This window comes from Asterias rubens, chromosome 9 (assembly GCF_902459465.1).
Source record: "Asterias rubens chromosome 9, eAstRub1.3, whole genome shotgun sequence".
Classification (NCBI taxonomy): Eukaryota; Metazoa; Echinodermata; class Asteroidea; order Forcipulatida; family Asteriidae; genus Asterias; species Asterias rubens.
In genome coordinates, this window is record NC_047070.1 from 13,861,370 (window position 1) to 13,875,643 (window position 14,274).

Consider the following 14,274-nt stretch of genomic DNA (forward strand, 5'->3'; position numbering starts at 1 on the left):
ACACTGTGTTTTCTCTGATTTAAGATAAGTTCATTTTATGGTAACAGATCTAGACAGTTTAAATGAGATATGAAATTGTCTACCTAAAAGATTTTTACTAATATCCCAACCAGCTGTTAGTTCTATTGAGCTTACTTGTCTGAGCATGAATAGTCAGGCCATCGGCTTCTTGCCTGATTCACTCCACTGCATGAGGAAAGCATCTTCACCAATACCCCATCTCACTCTCTCTTTTAATCGCCAAGTCATTCCCCTGTATGTAGTTAGTTCAGCTCTCCATCTTCTTCTTTTTTTTGTCGCTATCTTTTCCATGTCGATTTTTTTGGAGTCCACCCTAAAAAACTCACAACGTTTAAATTTACGACGCGCTTGTCGAAACACATTCTGAAGAAACTTATCACATGTTGTGGTACTGAACTTAAGCATCACTTGTGATGGCAACGCTAGGGTGTGAAATTCTGCTTTTGAAAACAGTCACAGGTTAAATTCACCATAAGTTGAAACTTAATGTTCCAAGCTACATTCGGTTCCAAGAAGTAATGACATGTTCAACAAAGGGCAACTGCGTTGTTTTCCGACACAACGTCTGTGACACGCTTTTAGAACCTTACTTTTATTTAATGAAACTCAACTACATGTTCAAAACTTGTTGGGAAAAACACAACCAAAATATGTTGTGATGAATAATAAAGTAGTATAGACTTGTGATCCCAACGCTAGGGTTATGGCAATTTGTTTTTGAAAACCGATACAGGTTTAAATTGACAATAAGTTGATGTTACAATAGCGAGCTACTTTCGGTTTCGAACGGAAGTAGATTGGAACGGCCTAAGTCCACCCTTTATGGTTTGTTCCTACGAAAGAGTAGCCTACCTAGTGTTTTATATTTTTAACAGCAGAATTTAGTTGAAGAAATCATTCCTTATTTATTTTTGCAAATGCAGTCATAACATAGAAACCAGCAATAAACTTACAAGAGAAGTTTATGGCCAGGACTGATTACTAATCCGGGCACAAAGGGGCTTTGTCCAAGTCATCAGGGATTAACAGTCACCCATCTATTCCTTTGTGTACCAAAAGCTGGGTAGCGGGGGCAAGGAGATCATGAATATGCAGGGTAGGAAACCGAGCGGTGTGCATTCACCTGTTGATAATGATGCTCATTACAGCACCGGACGATTCGGCCAGTTTCGGCCTAGCTCTCGGGGGGTTAAATATATACGTGCTCCCTTACACGCTGAAGGGCGAAGAGGGCACTTTGTTGTTAGCATAGTGAGCATCGTGTAATCTTGTCATTAATGCATCTGTGATTCTTGACCCCCCCCCCCCCCAATATTAAATGTCCCCTCAATTTGGCCTAATATTGCACCACGCATGCAGAGCACCTATAATTTTCCCGGTCCCTTAAGCTGGCCCGGACCCCACGTCGTATTGGCTTCACGCACGAATGCTCTTTTGTTGGCAGATTTGCATCCCCCTTTAAGTAAAAGAAGACTTTCATGCTACTTCGCTTTGCTCACACGCATGAAAAGCAGTTTCTTTCTTAAGGACAATACGAAAAATAATACAAAGAAGCACATTCTTTTGTTTCTTATGCAATTTATTAATATTAAAGCATGGGAAAATTGCCGCTTATGGCAGATATGAACCAACACAAAGATATTCTCGGGGGTTAATGGTTTCTTTTTATTTACCTCGAAAAAGATTACGGTCCGCAGTACCCATTTTGTAGACATCTTGTACTTTTCTGCCCTGGATTGTTGGTCTTTTGCGTTTCCTGGCCTCTATAAGCTTTGGGGATATGCCTCGGCAACTGTCCTTCTTCATGTGCTGCTTGAGTCCGCTATCTTTATCTTTCTTTTACTTGTTGCCAGTATAAAAAGGTTTGCGGTAACACCATGTAATGACTATCTCTAATGAGTTGGGGTGGTTCTGAAAAGAACCGTTGGTTTCAACCCGACGTTTCGATCAGTATGCTCTGATCGTCTTCTGCTCTGAATTGATAAAACATGTCGTTTCAGCTTGAAACACGATGTTTATTAAATTAGATAATTAATGAGCAGCTGGCTACAGACAAAAAGCAATGACAACAGTTATATAGCTTTATAAGCATTAGCGCTAACACCATGTGTGTATCCTCTGGGTAGGTAGATTGTGCTTGATTAAGAACTTCAATTGCTTTTTATTTTACTACAACAGAGTAGGGCATTCGGGGGACTTCTCTAAAAAGAAGTGTCTTGCTTTTTAACTATACGACCTGGGCGTAAATCGAGCGGGACATTTTAGGGACTTGTTTAGGGCTACATTTAGGTTCAGGCGACATTTGAGTGCAGGTTTGGGGCTACATTTAGGTTCAGGCGACATTTAGATGCAGGTTTGGGGCTACATTTAGGTCCGGGCGACATTTATGTATAGATTTGGGGCTACATTTAGGTTCGGGCGACATTAAGATACAGGTTTGGGGCTTCATTTAGGTCAGGCTACATTTAGAGCTCTGGCTACATTTAGGGGCGGCACAATAAATAAAGTTTAGCGGTGCTATGAAATAAATAAATAACGTTAAGGTAGAAGTTGTAGTCACATGGCACAATATACATAAACTAAAACCGTAAGCATTACTGAAACTAGCTAAAGTGTGTTTTAAAACGCGACGCTCTGAAAGGTTTAAACGATAACATTAGTTCAATAAATCTATAATACTTAACTACCCTTGATTTGAAATCTAGTGAAACAGACTTTGAGTGCAGTTAATTTAAATCAAAAATATTGTTCAATGACATTTACTTTCGACAAATTCTGGCCTTCATTTGGCTCGAGCCTTGGCCAAAACAAACTGATGTTGTACAAGTGTACAACTTGAGTTGTCACCAAACTTGTCAATTTTTGTTTCCTCTGTGAACCTGTGTTTTTAAGAAAGGGACACTTCCAAATCGCTTGGAAAGTAAACCATCCTTTAAAGACAGTGGACACTATTGGTGATTGTCAATAACTAGTCTTCACAGTTGGTTTATCTCAACATATGCATACAATAACAAACCTGTGAAAATTTGAGTCCAATCGGTCGTCGAAGTTGTGAGATAATAATGCCAGAAAAACACCCTTGTCACACGAAGTATAATGCCAGAAAAACACCCTTGTCACACGAAGTTGGGTGCTTTCTGATGCTTGATTCCGAGACCTCAAATTCTAAACTTGAGGTGTCGAAATCAAATTCTTGGAAAGTTACTTCTTTCTCGAAAACTACATTACTTCAGAGGGAGCTGTTTCTCACAATGGTTTATACTATCAACCTCTCCCCATTACTCGTAATCAAGAAAGGTTTCATGCTAATAATTATTTTTAGTAATTACCAATAATGTTGGTGTTAGTTACCGGCACTCAATGGTTTTATTTTCATGTCCATTTCTTCCAATGACTTATCATTTCCAGCCCAACTTTCCCAAGTAACTCCTTTTTCATTGCTACCCAGGTTTCTGTAACTCCGATAGGGCCCGTTTAAGTTGGAGGTTTGGCAATCGTTGTACCACCAAGCTCCATGGTAGATCTCTGCACAGTTGCCCTCGGCATTGTCGTTGTCATTGTCATATGTTGACCATGGCATTCCATTGTGCTCTATCATCGAGTCACCTGGAAATATGACAACAACTTTTTAGTTGAGGGACCGTTATTTTCGGAATAGATCTATCTTGAAAAGTTTGTATATTGTTAATGTAAAATCAATTTGTTGTGAAGTACTATAATTAATTTTCTCTTTACTCAAATGCGGGACTGACGGTTCTATGAAGATGCCGCGCTGTTTTACTTGAGCCCATTTGGTTGCAACGACTGGGAATTTACCCCAACTTCTGTTGCTTTCTTTTGTTTACAAATACAAATATCCACTAGTGAGTAGGGGTTGGCGACTGTGCATCGCGAAACCTGTGGCGCGCGATTATTTCCCCCTGTTTAATGTTTTTGTAGCCCAAAAGCGCATATTCCAAAACAACCTGTCCTTTTAATTCTATGCAGAATTGGTGCTGGAATAGAAATTATGATGAAAGTAAATTAAGACAGAAAGATAGAAAGTAGGTTTCTTCCCCCGGTCGTTCTTATAACCACCTCCATAAATATCGAATGATTTGGCATTCTCGGGTTCAAGTTGGTTTATGTTAAAGGGACACACCGGCTTTGTTGGGCTACTTTGGGCTACTAACTAGGCTAATACCCCGAAAGTCTTCAAGGAATGCAGATTTAGTTTGCTTTGATCTTTTTTTGTTGACGGAGGTCACGTAATCTATAGAACTAATGATGGTTCTAAAAAAGCACGTGATCTTCCAGGTAGTTTACTTATGCAGATTGATGGTTGGGAAAGAAACAAGAAAAAGAAAAATAAATACATGAAAAACATAAAGAACACCCGATTCAAACACAAAGACCCCCCCCCCCCCCCCCCCAGAATAAAGATGAAAAGAAAAAAAGATAAAACGTATGGGACCCATGCAAAGTCTACTGGAAACTTAATTAAAGACAATAAGGTTCGCTTGAATTAAAGTGAAGGTACGAAACAGTTGCCCATTACAGTTTATCTGAGTTTATTCGTAATTCTTTAGTCGTACTTATTTGAATTCTCATTTAGCGAAACTGATTGCCTCTTTACGAAATTGAAAGGGAAAAAATCTGCAAAATATCCAGTCGAACCAGCTTTGCTAAATTGAATGATGATTGTGTGTCACGAAAAATGAATGACAATATGCTGATTTGAACACAGTGCTAAAGGAATTTGAATAATTATGGTTTCTGAATTTGAAACGCAGTAACAACTGGAAAGGGCCAAATAGCTTCAAATCGAACGCATGCAAATTAAATTGGCTGCTAATTTGTCGAAATTGATCGAGAAAACCTAAATTAAACAATGACAGTTAGTAAATGTATAAGCATACTATACCTGTTTCTGCTCCACCGGTAAATGTACCAATCGCCAAGGTATAATTGCCATTCTCGTCAGATACATGAAAACTATCGTACCTACAAAAAAAGAGAAATAAACATAACCATATTTCAATCTTAACTGAACAACATACACTATTTTAAGAAGAAATGGTGTTTAATATTGTTTACTTAAAAAAAAATACAAAAAAATAAATAAATGCAATAAAACACTACGTCTTACACAGCATATGTCCAGTCATAATAATCCATCGAGAGCCAAACTCGAAGCTGATAGTCATCTTGGGTCGTCAAAAGATGAATATTCTCCAATCCAAGCCAAAACTCTCTCCTCAGATTCCCAAATCCAGTTTTGTACTCGGTCCAGTTACGATAAAACTCAACGTTGCCGCTTTCACGGCGCTGGATTCTCTGCAAGATGGTAGTAAAATATTAATTTTTTATGGACATGAAAAAATGGCTTTGTGCAAAGAAAAGTTACTGCATGGTCGAGTGGTTTGGGGCATCCCAGTCACGACACTGTGTGTTGTGTCCTTGAGCAAGACGCTTCACCATAATTACTTCTCTTAATTACTTCTCCTCCCCGTTACTGACATTGTGAATCTGGGCGTTAATAATTGGTGATCGGGTAGAAGTTATCTTCAAGTTATCCACTTTCCTTTTCATAACAAACTCAGCTCTTGACAGAACCTCAACATTTCATTTCAATTTGTTTTTAAATCCCTTTGGCAATAGTATTGATTAGTAATTTAATATGATGTATCCTTTACACGTACCGTCCATCCGCCACCGGCGACGTCACTGTCCATTTGGCAGTACACGTCAACTCCCACCGTCTTGCCTTTGACATAGATGGTGTAGATACCGTTTGATCTTTTCCCATTCTGGAAATGGTCCCAGCAATCCTTGGGTTTCGGAAGAGCTGTTGAGGGGCGAACAAAACTTGATAAAGTCGCCTTTAACAACTTTATGTTTTGAATGTGGCGAAATAGAAAGGAAAAGCATGTTAAAGAAAGAAAGATTGATTAATGGGCGTGTTAATTACCGGCACTCAGTGGTCTTATTTTCATGTTAACTTTCATCAATGACTCATGATTTTCGGTCCAACTTTCCCAAGTTATCCCTTTTTCATCACTACCCAGGTATCCGTTCGTCCGATAGGGCCCGTTTAAGTTGGAGGTTTGGCAATCGTTGTACCACCAAGCTCCATGGTAGATCTCTGCGCAGTTGCCCTCGGCATTGTCGTTGTCATTGTCATACGTTGACCATGGCATTCCATTGTGCTCTCTTATCATCGAGTCACCTGAAATAAAGACAAAATAAGCAACAACTTTGTTAGTTTAAGGGGATTAGTTAAAGGCACATGGACACCATTGGTAATTGTCAAAGACAAGTATTCTATCTTAATGTATCTCAACATATGCAGAAAATAACAAACCTGGGAAACAAATTTGGACTCGATTGGTCGTCGAAGTTGCAAGAGAATAACGGACGATAAAACACCCTTGTCGCACAAGTCGTGTGCTTTCAGATGCCTTGAAATCGAGACCTCAGCTGAGATCAGCTGAGGTTCAAATCTTTCAGTGAGAAATTACTTCTTTCTCCCTAACTACGTTACTTTAGAGGGAGCCTTTTCTCACAAGGTTTTATACTATCAACAGCTCCCCATTACTCGTTACCAAGAGAGGTTTTATGCTCACAACTATTTTGAGTAGTTACCAATAGTGTCCAGTGCCTTTATGACCCGGTAGTTCATGAGTAGATTCTATTTGACTATTTGACCAATTAATTTTCCTTTTTTGTTTCTCAAAACAAATCAAAGCTGCATCGACACGAAAACCGCGATCCTGGCAATTCTTTAAAAGTGCTGCAGTGAATTCGTTCCCTCCTCTTAAGTTTCTTTTTCCAATCAGCAATTGAAATGAGGGGAGTGTTCGAGTGCGAGTTGCGAAGCCCATGGCATGAAAAATCCTTGATAAACGCTTTTGTAGCCCAAAGCGCACAATCCGAAGGCAACGTGTCCTTTAGATTATCTGCAGAATTCGTAGCTGTATCAAAATAATTTTTTTGACGAAAGTAAGTTTTTCCCTGGTTCTTTTCAACCATGTGTTAGCGTTAACACCAAATTCGATAGAATTTGTGTTCTTGTTGTCAAGTTTGCCTTAAATATTAACAATTGAAATCCATTTACCCTTACCTGCTTTTGTGGAACCGGTAAATGTACCAATCGTCAAGGTGTAATTGTCATTCTCGTCAGATACATGAAAACTATCGTACCTAAAAAGAAAGAAACAATAAGCATATTTAACCTCAGTTGAACAACATACACTTTATAAGAAACATTGTAAAATCTTGCTGAGACTTGAATTTAAGTTCATTAAAAAAACTAGTCACTAAAACACTACGTCTTACATAGCGTATGTCCAGTAAGAATCCATCGAGAGCCAAACTCGAAGCTGATATTCATCTTGGGTCGTCAAAAGATGAATATTCTCCAATCCCAACCAAAACTCCCTGTACAGATTCCCAAATCCAGTTTTGTACTCGGTCCAGTCACGATAAAACCTAACGTTGCCGCTATCTCGGTTCTGAAGCATCTGCAAGATCGAAGTAAAATATTAGTTTATATGATCAAGAAAACAGGCTTTGTGCCGAGAAGTTGTTTTTTTAATTTAAGTTCTGGCGGATTGGTCATCGGAGTGAGGGTTCGACTCCTTGTCATGTCACTTTGTGCTGTGTCCTTGAATAAGATGATTTACTTAAGTTACTTCTCTTTACACAGGGAAGTATGTACCTGCGAGGGCGAGGGCAGAGGTGTACGAACTACGGCAACACGTTGCCTTGGATCGGTCGAGTTGGTCTGTGAAAAGCGTTTGTAACCGTGTCAAAAATTTGACTCCCATAAATGGCCGACCATATTTGTCGACGAGGTAAAAGGAAAACCAGGCAATTTCGAGTGATACTAATTTTGTGTAGATCATTATATTCTACTTTTAAAATATCTTTCTGAACATTTGCATTTTATAATAAACGGTTACAAACGCTTTTCACACACCAACTCGACCGATCCAAAGCAACGTGTTCCTTTAAGCTGTATACTCCACACGGAGCCCAATGACAAGGGCACCGTTCATGAAAATGAGCTATAAGAAGATCACTTTGTTTTGTATGGGTATCGGTAGGAAAACGTAGCGGCTTTTGAATGCTTTTTCATCCAATTAAACACGTTGTGCATTTCGTTTACATAACATACTTGGCTCAACAGTTCAGGACTTGGTTGCAAAAAACGTTGATGGTTTTAAAGAGAGTTTTGTGTGGCACGTACCGTCCATCCACCACCAGCGGTTGGACTGTCCATTTGGCAGTATACATCAAGTCCCGCCGACTTGCCTTCAACATAGATGGTGTAGATACCGCTTGATCTTTGCCCATTCTGGAAATGGTCCCAGCAATCCTTGGGTCTTGGATTAGCTGTTGAGCGGCAAACAAACAAAACGATTAAACATGTTTTTTTTTTTAAGAATGTGACAAAGTAGAAAGGAAAAAAATGTGATTTGAGCAAGCTTTTGAAATTTTCTAATGAAGTAGATTGCCTGATATCCCGAGGAAGATGATTTCACATCATTGGTGCTGCAAAAGAAAGAGCCCCCCCCCCAACTGTGTTTAGTTCTTTGAATGTGAATAAATTAAGTTTTGGAACAGGAACGCAGATTTCTGACAGGTTCTGTGATGGTCTAGAGGTCAGTGAGATATGAAGGGGCTGATGCACTGAGGCAGCGAAACCGGCTCCGCCCCCTCTCCCCATAACGCCGAACTGTGTACAATGTTTTGTTTTCTTCTGACAGCGCCCTCTTTTGATTCTCAACCCATGTTATTACCAATACATCGCACCCATGGGGACACCGGAGTCGAGATTATAAGGCGTCATTTCAAAAAACGGCCTCAGTTTGATTTGGGCGGTTCTTGGAATCCTAATTCCCGCCTTTCCTTACAGTAGTTGCAAACTAAAACATTACACCATCAACACAAAATACGTTTGGACTAATTACATCGTGCCAATAATTATAGGCCTTATATGCGCCACTTTGCGTGCAGGTGACATGTGTCATTGTGTGTTTATAATCAAATACCTACCAGTAGTTGAGGGCAGTGTCTTCTGTGTCTGAGTTCTAGTTGTTGACGCTTCGGTTGCCGTGAGAACAGGAGCTGTCTTTGTCTGCCAGGAAAAAAAATCAATTACAGAGCAAGTGATGTCCAAACTTATTAAAGGGCAGCTTTCTTTAAAAGTATGGTGCCGTCAATTGGTTTGTGTCGACATAATGCTAACAGTAAAAAAAAAAAAAAAAAAAAAACCACGTGTGAAAGTTTCAGTGTCTTCTTGCTGAGGACACTAAAAACTGATTCGGTATTTTCGAAAGAACGTTGAATTCCCTCGGGTTTATGGCGAGGTGACTGAGGGTATACCAACCACATCTCCGGCTGCAGCATTCACAAGCCAACATAAAACATCTCATACGTTGAAATGAAGTTACCTGAAACTAACCCGCCCACCCCAACTCTGAAATACTTTACAGTTTAAGGTTGACCAAGATCGTGTATTTTTCCCCCAGTAAGATGAGGCCACTTAGCATAATTGGCGTGTTTTACCTACTTTCTCTTACGAGCGCAACCAAGCGCAATCATGAAAGTGAAAAACTCATGCTCTTGAGATGCAAATTAAAATTAAAATGATAACGATGCTTTAATAACAAACAATTATTATTCTCTATAATTTTATTATAACATACGCACCCAAATCTGGTTCATGTGGTGCCAGACTCATTCATGTGTCAATAATTATTTCATTTATTTTAAATCTTCGGACATAATTCTTATGCCTTGATAAAAACAGGATTACCCGACCAAATTATTATGTGATTTTCGGGATAAGCAAACAACAGCTGAATACCAGTAACAAGCAATATTTAACAAATGGAAGTTTGTGTGGTAATCCTGTTTTTATCAAGGAAGAAATTTCATGCTAAGCAAATTGTCGTGCTTAGCAGCTCTATGAAATTGGGACCAGGAGTAGATGATTACCACAGCTCAATTTGCACCACCGGACTTAATAGAGAGAAACGTGTGCCAACCATCTAATTTCTTAGTTCTTATAATAGTTGTATTGATAATGGATGGTATTTCGTTTTATGGGAAGGTCACGTTACGTCCCGTGAATAACAAACAATGCTTAAAATGAAATCATCAACTGTCAACTGCCAACTCGATAATCATTGTGGGTATACACTCATTTTGGTGTGCTCACCGATTCATATCGATAAAGACATGGACACTATTGGTAAATGTCAAAGACAAGTCTTCCCACTTGGTGTATCTCAACATTATGCTTCAAAAAACAAATTTGTGAAATTTGAACTCAATTAGTTGTCGACGTTGCGAAATAATTATGAAAGAAAAAACACCCTTGTCACACGAAGTGAAACGGGTGATTGGTGCTTGATGCTTGATTTGAGACCTCAAATTCTGAATCTAAAGTCTCAAAATCAAATTCGTGGAAAATTACTTCTTTCTCGAAAACTAGGTTACAAGAGGGAGCCGGTTCTCGCAATGTTTTATACTATCAACCTCTCCCCATTACTCGTTACCAAGTAGGGTTTTATGCTTACAATTATTTCGAGTAAGTGTCCACATTCCTTTAGGCGAAATAAACAAGTTTTTGTACTTTCTCGATATAATGTTATGGAAAAAATTTATTTCAGACATGTACGACCATTTTGTGATCTTGAAGTCATTCGGCGAAATGCTTTCGAACGGATGAAATAATTTATAGTGAGTGCGTGAAATGATGCTCACAAAAATGATAACATATTTTAAGCGCACGACATAAAATTAATGTGCACAAATTAATCGCGGTTAAATTAATAATTGAGCGATCAAAGTGGTTTCAACCTCAAGGAGTAACTGCGCGCGAGAACCTAAAACTATTTTTCTGTCGTGATAGTTTGTGTTTCTTTTGTGTAAAATACCCCACAATGGTGCTCCCGTAAGATCATTAAACGTAAGCAAGACATTGACAGGGAACATATAAAGGAACTGAGAGAGAGGAAATAATTTAGTTAACTTTGAGCGAGTCTTGGGTCTCCTTTTTATATTGTATAATTATATTTTTATCGTTGGCAGGAGTCTGGTTTTACACATCTTTTGATGACAGTTTTTATACTTTTGTTTTAACCTTGACAGCCCCTGTACAACTTGTAACTATTGTATATGTCTCAAGATTTAAAATAAATAAATAAATAACAACGAAATTATTAATCTGACCTTGGTCTCCGCCTCGTAGTACATCCATCCAGACTCCTCCTTTAAATCTCCGGGGTACTCGGTCTTCGTACCATCAATCAGCTCGCATATACCCGATAGATCCTTGTAATTCACGGCAACACATTGCGGTTCGCGGAGGCAGTTGGCCAAGCATCTTGCAGGTGATCTAACTCGTTTTAGACTCCGAAGTAGATGGTTTTTAAGAGCAATGTTGGATCCAAGGGATTTTGAAAACCCAAAGGAACGCGAGAGTACTTCAGCGTGAGACTGAGTAAAAAAGTACAAGCTGAGAACAACAGCAAGAAAACAAATCTTCCCAAACGATTGAGAAATCTGGTAGAAATTCATTTTTGTAATAACTCCACAGAAGAGTTTACAAAAACCCCCGTCACGAAATGTCTCGACAAAACCAAATTCAACGTTGTGTAGGTGAAACCCACTGAACCAGTTGTGAACCAACTACTGGCAACTTCGACAACTGGTTTTTGACAATTACCAAAAGTGTCCAGTGTCTTTAAATGTTAAACAAAAATGAATGTCTGCAAAGTGCATGTTACACAAAGCGGTATTTTAATACTCCTTCATGGGACCGAAGACAACAGGAACAACATGTCCATTTACACATTTTAATAATTCCAGGATTAGATTTGACTCGGGTTCCGGGTCACATTGGGCATGAAATATTTCTGGTTATGGCTGACCCAGAAAATGTGACTTCACTTAAATGCACTGAAATCTATTCATAAGAGTTAGCTTAAAAAATTACTTGGTAACGAGTAATGGAGAGCTGTTGATAGTGTAAAACATCGTGAGAAATGGCTCCCTCTGAAGTAAGAAGTAGTTTCTCACTAGAATTGAAATCGATACTTCTGCTGAGCTCTCGAATTCAAGGCAGCTGTGTTCTCTTGCAACTTCGTCGACCAATTGAGTTTAAATTTGCACAGGTTTGTTAATTTATGCATAAGTTGAGATACACCAAGTGAGAAGACTGGTCTTTGACAAATATTACCAAAGGTGTCCAGTGTCTTTAAACTGTGTGACCGTTTGACCAGTTCCTTGGTCATCATCATACATTATCTGGGTCATGATGATCGATAATCAGGTCTGACCCCCAATGCCCGCATCGGGGTCCACAGTAGGTTGAGTGGGGTGGGGGGGGGGGGGGGGGTTGTAGACTTGGGTTATCAAATTATCATGTTTTTGCCGACACCCCTTCCATGCAAATGGATTGTTCCAAGGTCTTTACCAATTTCCCCATAAATTGGTGCTGGTTTAGCCTCATTTATTTTCCTGGCTCGTGGCTCATTCTCAAATTTAGGGCGGGGGTAACAAAAGGCGGTTTAATTTCCCCCATTTTTTTGTCAGGCCAAAGAATAATTACATTACCCACCTATTTTTGGAGGTCAACTATTGATAGAGAACTATATTCAGAACGTTGGTGCTTTCATTAAAAACCCATGTTGGGTTCAATACATGTGACCTGGTGTTTCATAATAACGAAAACAAATTCAGCCGCTTATGTTAAAGGTATACTTTCACATCTTTAAAATGTGTTCCACGAAAGTCCACTTTAAGGTCAAAATTTAATTGTGGCAATACTTCTCTCTGTCCTCGTTTCAATTTTTTATTTATAAGTCTTTTAAAGGCAGTGGACACTATTGGTAATTACTCAAAATAGCTATTAGCATAAAACCTTACTTGGTAACAAGTAATGGGTAGAGGTTGATAGTATAAAACACTGTGAGAAACGGCTCCCTCTGAAGTGGAATACTTTTCGACGAATTGATTTCGAGACCTCAGAATTAGATTTCGAGGTCTCGAAATCAACCATCTGAACGCACACAACTTTTGTGACAATGGTTTTTTTTCTTTCATTATTATCTCGCAACTTCGACGACCGATTGAGTTCAATGGAAAAGCCGATTCTGGTAATCGCATTGCTCTCTCGTACTTTGGGCGTCATCTCTAAAATCAAAAAACCAATTGGATAACTATATTCGTATGCCATAGTTAATCTGAGACTTATTTCGAACTGTCCTTTTAGATACTTCAAAAAAGTAAATGTGAAGTCACAATTAGTATGTTGACATTTCATCTTAAAGGTCCCATGAATGATTTTTTTTTTTTAGGTAGGCCCCTATATGTTTTGAGCTACTTCTTCATATTTCCCTTTATGTGTATGAGAACTTATTGACTTCCTTATTTTGGTTTATTTCATTGTCAATTTAATTTTAAGCACGAATCGTTTCTCAGATTCCTGTGGGTTGGTGTCCGTTCGGGAATACTGCAGCGATTAGATGCGGCTGGTACCCGCTGTTATTTCACTGCGACACCAGCTTAAACCTCAAAACGTTTCCTTCATTGCACCCTTATTTATAACTTTTCCTGTAATTATTATGTGCCCAAAATCAACTTATGACACTTTACCTTTGAAGAAAGCGGCCCTGATTAAGGTACGAACATCACATGCTATGGGTTTTTTTCTGACAGACAAAGGCAGCTCCTGTTCTCATGGCAACCGAAGCATCAACAACTAGAACTCAGACACAGGAGACACGGCCCTCAACTACTGGTAGGTATTCGATTATGAACACACAATGACACATGTCACCTACTACATTATAATTTTAGTTTGTAGTTGCTATGTGGGGTCGGAAGGGATTTATTGCAATAAATGCACAATTCAAACTTGACGGCAAAAGCTCTGACCCCGACTTGTTTTGAAACCCGCATGGAAAGTGCACCTTTTTACAAATTACTGATGGAGCCAAAAGCCGATCCCAAATCAAAGCCCGGATTGTTTCAAAAAGAACTTTAGTAAACAAATATAATAGAATTGCAAAGGTCGTGGGTTCGAATCCCACCGAGTAATATGCCTGTGATTCTTTTCACAGAACTCGGGTAAGTACTAAGTATAAAGTGTTTAAACACATCGGTGTATATGGGTAAAAAAACATTTTAAAAAACATTATTTATCCCCGATTTAAATTTAGCATCTATTAAATCGTTTTCAGCACCCGCTTCTAAAAC

The 14,274-nt window shown here is 38.9% G+C and overlaps 1 protein-coding gene across 1 annotated transcript; it reads right to left on the bottom strand.

Moving 5' to 3' along the window:
• Positions 1–3,364: 3,364 nt before the first annotated feature.
• LOC117294287 lies at positions 3,365–11,592 on the bottom strand. The gene is made up of 10 exons (XM_033776648.1): positions 11,245–11,592; positions 9,061–9,142; positions 8,252–8,397; positions 7,339–7,523; positions 7,124–7,203; positions 6,035–6,229; positions 5,703–5,848; positions 5,150–5,337; positions 4,925–5,004; positions 3,365–3,627 (listed from the first exon to the last, which is right to left on the bottom strand). Exons 1-10 carry the CDS (start codon positions 11,590–11,592, stop codon positions 3,365–3,367), a joined length of 1,713 nt encoding a protein of 570 aa, XP_033632539.1.
• Positions 11,593–14,274: the final 2,682 nt, after the last annotated feature.